This window comes from Eretmochelys imbricata, chromosome 1 (assembly GCF_965152235.1).
Source record: "Eretmochelys imbricata isolate rEreImb1 chromosome 1, rEreImb1.hap1, whole genome shotgun sequence".
NCBI lineage: Eukaryota > Metazoa > Chordata > Testudines > Cheloniidae > Eretmochelys > Eretmochelys imbricata.
The window spans coordinates 6,166,867-6,174,305 of NC_135572.1; the positions used below are offsets into that span (position 1 = coordinate 6,166,867).

The following is a 7,439-nucleotide window of genomic DNA, read 5'->3' on the forward strand; positions in this document are numbered from 1 at the left end:
ATGGGTGTATAGGCTTTCAAAAATATTTATTTAGCTGTAACTATTATAACTGGATAATCTCACTATCCATGTAAATGTCCAAACCTTACTGATTCTTGCTTAGCTCATGGCCTCAATTATCTCTTGTAGTAATGAGTTCCTCAGTCTAATTAGGCATTGAGTGAAGAAAGCATTCTTCTTTTTATCTGTTTTGAATTTACGACATTTCAGTTTAATTGAATGTCCTCTTGATCTTGTGTTATGAGACAGGGAGAATACATTTCTGATCTACTCTCTAAGAGTAATTTATAGACTGTTCTCATACCGGCTATTATTTCTCTCTTTTGTAAGGTAACAATCCCAGTCTCCATATGAGAATTTCTGCAGGCCCTTGATCATTCCCTGGACCCCTCTAGTTCTGCAATGTCCTGTGTGAGAAGAGTGTCCAGTACTACACAGAGGAGTCCAGAGAAGGGTAAAGAATTGACTGACAGATCTCATGGCATTGCATTTTCTGTATGATTCCCCATTCAACTCCTCAAGGATCCCAATGTTTTGCTTAGTTTCTGCTTGCACTGTGAGTAGGGTTTCACAGAGCTGTGTACCATGACACCCAGGTTCATGTCCGGAGTTCATACTGTTAAATTAGAACCTTGTAACATGCTTGAGGAGTTAAAGCTTTTCCCTCCAATGGGCATTCACGTTGCAGTTATTGACAGTGAAGTTCAACTGCCATCATGCTGTCCATTCACCAGGCTTGGTTAGCTCCCTCTGAGGACTTCTCTGGACTTGACTATCACCTAAATAATCTGGAGCCATCTGCAAATGTTGCCATTCGCTGCTCAACCCCTTTCTAGATTGTTAATAACTATAAAATATTTTCTGTGCTATTTGTTCTAAAGTGTGAACCCCCCCCCCCCACCTTGCTTTGCTTTTCTCCCTTCACAGGCACCTTGAGAATTTCTGAGCCTGATGGACGCATCGACCACCTCATGGCATCTTTCAACTTCACCCACTCTGACCCTTCAGCATTTATCCTAATGGGCATCCCTGGCCTGGAAGATGCCTATATGTGGATTTCCATCCCTTTCTCTACATTATACATTATCGGTCTTTTGGGAAATTTCATGGTTCTGTTTGTTGTAGGCAAAGAGCAGACCCTGCACAAGCCAATGTACCTGCTGCTTTGCATGTTGGCACTCACAGACATAGGCATATCTACCTCTGTCGTGCCAAAGGCACTGTGTATATTTTGGTTCAATTTGAAAGGAATTACTGTGAGTGGCTGCCTCACCCAGACGTTCTTCCTTCATGCGGTTTCTGTTATGCACTCAGCCGTCCTTGTGACAATGGCCTTCGATCGCTACGTTGCCATATGTAGCCCTCTGAGATATGCCACCATCCTCACCAATGAAAGAATAGCTAAGCTAGGGCTAGTGGCTTTGGTAAGAGCTGTTCTCTTTGCTCTGCCCCTGCCCCTGCTCCTGAGCAGGCAGCCATTCTGTGCCAACCGCATTATCCCCCACAATTACTGTGAGCACATGGCTGTGGTGAAGATGTCGTGTGGGGACATCACAGTCAACAGGATGTATGGCTTGGTGATGGCTTTTGTTGTCATTGGGTTAGATCTGATGCTTGTTGCCCTGTCCTATGGTCTGATCATCAGGGCCATCCTCAGAATCTCTTCCAAGAAGGCCCACCCGAAAGCCCTCAACACCTGCACAACACACATCTGTGTGATGCTGACGTCTTGTATTCTTTTCCTCTTCTCCACTCTGACACAGAGGTTTGGTCAGGGCATCGCTCCCCACATTCACATTATCTTTGCCGACCTCTTCTTCCTCATTCCCCCCATGCTCAATCCTATCATTTACGGGGTCAAAACCAAAGAGCTTCGTGAGAAAGTGGGCAAATACACTTGCAAAAGGTGATCACCGGGGGCCACTGACTTTAAACCTATGTGACAAAAGGGGGAAAGGATGCCTCCTCATTGATCAAGTGTGCTCTGTCCCAGTTTGTCTGAGCTGAGCATTGTGGAAGTTCACAGTCTGAGAAGTTCCTTTCACCTAATGGCTTATCACTTCATCACCAAACACTGCTCCCTCCTGTAGAGGGCTTTCCCTTCACCCGTCCCCTGGTTTTTGTCATGCAGACAGAAAGCAGAAGACCAGAAGTCAGAAGTGCAAGCAATACAGTGTTTACTGGGGTTAGTTCCAAACAAGCATGTCCAGAGCACTACACACTGGTAGAGTCCAGTACCCCGTGTTCTGATCGTAGCTCTGATGCCACAGAGCTTTTATCCCATGTCCCCCTTCCCAGCTCTGACTCCGCAGAGCCTTTACCCCATGTCCCCCATTTTACCCAGTGTTCCCCATTCCCATTTTTCTACCTACTCCTCCTTCGCAGGACCAAATATACCTGCAGTGCACACCCCAATCCCACCCCTTACAACTTATGGTCATGTTCTGTTTTGGAAAGTCGTGAATTTGGGGTCTTCATCCAACCCCTTTTATACCCCATCAGAGAGGTAAGGAGAGAGGTTGAGTTCTGACCAAGGCCAGTCTTTTCTTTGGCTTTAGTGTTTTTTATGCCTCCTCCCTCAATCTCCCTTGCCCCTCCTAACGAGTTGTTCGACCTTGGCTTGAGAAAGGAGCCAGGCAGCCTTTCAGCGTATGCTCAGATATTACACTCCCATCACACCCTGTAACATTTTTAGTTCTATCCCTTATCTCTTGCCATTTTACTAACAAACCCATCTGGCCAGGCAGAAGCAACATACACAGGGTCTTTTTGCTTTGTTCACACAAATTAGTATAAGGTATAAGAGTATCAAAAAGTCAAACCCAAAATTCTATCTCTGGCTGACAAACAAGACTATATAGCAATATCTCCGTTGCTGAGTTCCCTCTCTCTGACCATCCCCTGACCTCTTTCATTGTCACCCTTCAGCCCCCAGCTCCACACATCCTGTCACTCGGCCTTTCCCTAACTCATAGACTACCAGAAGATACTGCAGCTTTCTGATGCAAAGTGGCTTTCCATTAATCCCTGTGAGAACAGGGTTCTTGATCAGTTTGACGAACAGAAGCCATACTTTCAGATAGCCAAAGAGAAAAGAAAGAAACTCTACAATGATGAACTTCTTTATCACATGTACGGTGATCCAGTGAGCAAAATTTATCTGATTATTTTACATTCAATCCTTCAGGAAACCTGGAGGATAAACCATATAAAGACTAACAGTAACAAAATAATTCAACACAAAATGTGGACATTGACTACCATCATTGAATGCATTTAGAAATAAATAATATTATAATGTTATTGGGTTTTTTCATTACATACGTTTTGGGCTACTTTTGGGCTATTTTTGATGCCGTCCTTTACCATTTATTGTTTGAAACACCTGCCAACCCTCAACTAGGATACAAGTATCAGTACTGGGATTTTGATTTTGAATTTGGTTATCATCTCAAAGGTTTGTTGATAATGTGGATGAACTCCTACTGGGGCTTCTAGCTTTAAAAAAAAATCAAACCAGTACTAGGTATCTAAAGAAAGCTTTCATTTGTTATTTGATGTATAGACTTTTAGGTGATTTTTTTAGTGACTTTGGGCTATTAAAGCAGTAGGAATCTGGCCACCCCAGCCAGAACCAGAGGGGCCAGAGAAGCAGCCCAGAAGGCAGAGCTGGGCCAGAGGCAGAATGGCAGCCGTGACCCAGAAGAGCCAGAGCTGGGATGGAGGCAGAGCAGCAGCACTGAGGCATAGCTGGGGAGGTGGAACTGGAGCAGACCAGAGCCAGGATGTGGCACAGCACAAACCAGCAGGGAGCCAGGGATGAGCTACAGCAGGGACCTGTTGGGCAACAGCCATTGTAGTGGACACCAGCCATACTACTAGTAACATGGCAGCCGAGCGTGATGAGCAGCTGGGGAGAGCAAGGTGGGGCCATGGGAAGAAGGCCCAGTGGATGAAGACGTCGCCTGACAGGAGGGCCGTGAAGGTCGAACTCCATTTTGCTATCAGGAACGTGCGTCAAGGCTCCAAGTTTTCTCCCTTTGAACTGCTGTCTGGGAAGCAGTCTTGAGGCTTTTCAGACCTGCTTGGAGAAATATGAAAGAACAAAGACTCCAGGCAATGAACATAGTACAATACATTCTTCAAATAAGAAATCTCTTCAAGCCTCTGTGGGCATTTTCTAGAAGAATTTTGCTAAATGCACAATGGGTACAGAGAAGGCCTATAATCAAGGGGTCCAGCTACAAGTGTTCAGACTGGGTGATTGGGTGTTATTGTTATTACCAAGTGTTAGGATATAGATATTCAGGCCTGTCTGCAAAGGCCTAGACTTTAAGAATTTAGCTATATATTTATCATTTAGCTAGTTATAGAGGTATAAAAGAAAGAAAGAATCAAAATCACTGTCTGCCGGTGTAAGGGCCTTCTCTTACTGTGACAGTCTGAGGCCCTGTGCTTAGGCTAAGGCCTTTGGCTAAGCAGCAGAGGCAGCCATAAGCTGGGAAGCGAACGGTCACCTCCTCACATTCCAAACTAGTCACACTGAAAGAAGGTGCTATTGGGCTGTTAGGATACAATCCTGTCCTGATAATGCCTATCGCCAACAGAGAAAGGGAAGTGCCTAGAAGATGTAAAAGGAAACTTAGTTTGATAGCATCCTGTCTGGCAAGAACTCCCTTATCAATAGCTGGGATGTGAAATCCTCATTTCTGTGTTGTTGTATCACTGTAGTCCCCATTTCCCTATTGTTTGTCTGTATAATCTCTGTCTGGTTCTGTGATTGTTCCTGTCTGCTGTATAATTACTTTTGCTTGGTGTAGACTAATTAAGGTGGTGGGATATAACACAAGTTTTACTATATAGTTTGCAGTCAATCAGGAAGTAAGGGGGGGAATGGGAACAGGAATGGGGGTGGGGAAATTGGAATTATGTTTTGCTAAGGGGGGAAATGGGAACAGGGACACAGGTGTAAGGCTCTGTGGTGTCAGAGCTGGGAAGAGGGACACTAAGGAAGGAAACTGGAATCATGCTTGCTGGAAGTTCACCCCAATAAACATCAAATTGTTTGCACCTTTGGACTTTGGGTATTGTTGCTCTCTGTTCATGCGAGAAGGACCAGGGAAGTGAGCGGGTGAAGGAATAAGCCCCTAAAACCAAGTTTACTGTTAAAATTACTGGTTCAATGGCAGGGACCATTTGAGATAGTGGGGCATGTAGGCCCCATCGGCTATGAGGTCCGGTAAGCAGAGAATAAAAAGGAGACTCTCATAAGAACATAAGAATGGAAACATTGGGTGAGATCAATTGTTCATTTACTCCAGTATCCAGTCTTCTGACAGGGGCCAATGCCAAGTGCTTCAGAGGGAAATAACTAAACAGGGCTATTATTGAGGGATCTAACTCCTGTCATTCAGTCGCATCATCTTGCAGTCAGAGTCCAGGGACACCCAGAACATGGGGTTGCATCTCTGAACATCTTAGCTAACAGCCATTGATTAACCTATCCTCCATGAACTTATCTAGTTCTTTTTTGGACCAGTTATATTTTTGGCCTTAGAATCATAGAAGATTAGGGTTGGAAGAGACCTCAGGAGCTCATCTAGTCCAATCCCCTGATCAAAGCAGGACCAACCCCAACTAAATCATCCCAGCCAGGGCTTTCTGAAGCCAGGCCTTAAAAACCTCTAAGGATGGAGATTCCACCATCTCCCTAGGTAACCCAGTCCAGTGCTTCATCACCCTCCTAGTGAAATAGTTTTTTTCTAATATCCAACCTAGACCTCTCCCACTGCAACTTGAGACCATTGCTTCTTGTTCTGTCATTTTCCATCACTGAGGACAGTTTAGCTCCATCCTCTTTGGAACCCCAATTTAGGTAGTTGAAGGCTGCTATCAAATCTCCTCTCACTCTTCTCTTCTTCAGACCAAATAAGCTCAGTTCCCTCAGCCACTCTTCATAAGTCATGTGACCCAGCCCCCTAATCATTTTTCTTGCCACTGGACTCTCTCCAGTTTGTCCACATCCTTTATGAAGTGGGGGACCCTAAACTGGATGTGATACTCTGTACATGGGCTCACCAATGCAACATGCCCTGGCAATGAGTTCCACAGGTTCACTGTGTGTTGTGTGTAGTATTTCCTTTTCTTTGTTTTTAACCTGCTGCCTATTAATTTCCTTGGGTGACCGCTGGTTCTCTTGTTATGTGAAGGAGTAAACAAAGCTTCCGTATTCACTTTCTCCACACCAGTCACAATTTTATAGATCTCTATAATATCCCCTCTTAGTTGTCTCTTTTCCAAGCTGAAAATGTGTCCTCACATGGAAGCTGTTCCTTACCCATAATTATTTTGGTTGCCCTTCTCTGCACACTTTCCATTTCAAATAGATCTTTTTTGAGATGAGGTGACCAGAACTGCACACAGTATTCATGGTGTGGTATTTATATACAGACATTATTATATTTTCTGTGTTCTTATCAGTCCCTTTCCTAATGGTTCTGAACATTCTGTTTACTTTTTTGACTGCTGTGGCACATTGAGTAGATGTTTTCAGAGAACTCTCTACGATGGCTGCAAGATCTCTTTCCTGAGTGGTAACAGCTAATTTAGACCTGTCATAAATATAAAGGGAAGGGTAAACCCCTTTAAAATCCCTCCTGGCCAGAGGAAAAATCCTCTCACCTGTAAAGGGTTAAGAAGCTAAAGGTAACCTCACTGGCACCTGACCAAAAAGACCAATGAGGAAACAAGATACTTTCAAAAGCTGGGAGGAGGGAGAGAAACAAAGGGTCTGTGTCTGTCTGTATGCTGCTTTTGACGGGGACAGAACAGGAATGGAGTCTTAGAATTTTTAGTAAGTAATCTAGCTCGGTATGTGTTAGATTATGATTTCTTTAAATGGCTGAGAAAAGAACTATGCTGAATAGAATGACTATCCCTGTCTGTGTGTCTTTTTTGTAACTTAAGGTTTTCCCTAGAGGGATTCTCTATGTTTTGAATCTAATTACCCTGTAAGGTATCTACCATCCTGATTTTACAGAGGGGATTCCTTTACTTCTATTAAAAGTCTTCTTTTAAGAAAACTGAATGCTTTTTCATTGTTCTAAGATCCAAGGGTTTGGGTCTATGGTCACCTGTGCAAATTGGTGAGGATTTTTACCAAACCTTCCCCAGGAAGTGGGGTGCAAGGTTTGGGAGGATTTGGGGGGGGGAAGACATGTCCAAACTACATTTCCCAGTAAACCCAGTTAAAGTTTGGTTGTGGCAGTGGAAATTCCAAGGGCAAAGGGTAAAATTAATTTGTACCCTGGGGAAGTTTTAACCTAAGCTAGTAAAAGTAAGCTTAGGACGTTTTCATGCAGGTCCCCACATCTGTACCCTAGAGTTCAGAGTGGGGGAGAAACCTTGACAAGACCCCATCATTTTTTATGTATAGTTGA

At 44.0% G+C, this 7,439-nt stretch overlaps 1 protein-coding gene across 1 annotated transcript; it reads left to right on the forward strand.

Moving 5' to 3' along the window:
• The first annotated feature begins 402 nt into the window (after positions 1 to 402).
• On the forward strand, positions 403 to 1,910 carry LOC144278801 (olfactory receptor 52P1-like). The gene is made up of 2 exons (XM_077840156.1): positions 403 to 454; positions 928 to 1,910. The coding sequence occupies exons 1-2, from the start codon at positions 403 to 405 to the stop codon at positions 1,908 to 1,910; spliced, it is 1,035 nt and encodes a 344-aa protein (XP_077696282.1).
• Positions 1,911 to 7,439: the final 5,529 nt, after the last annotated feature.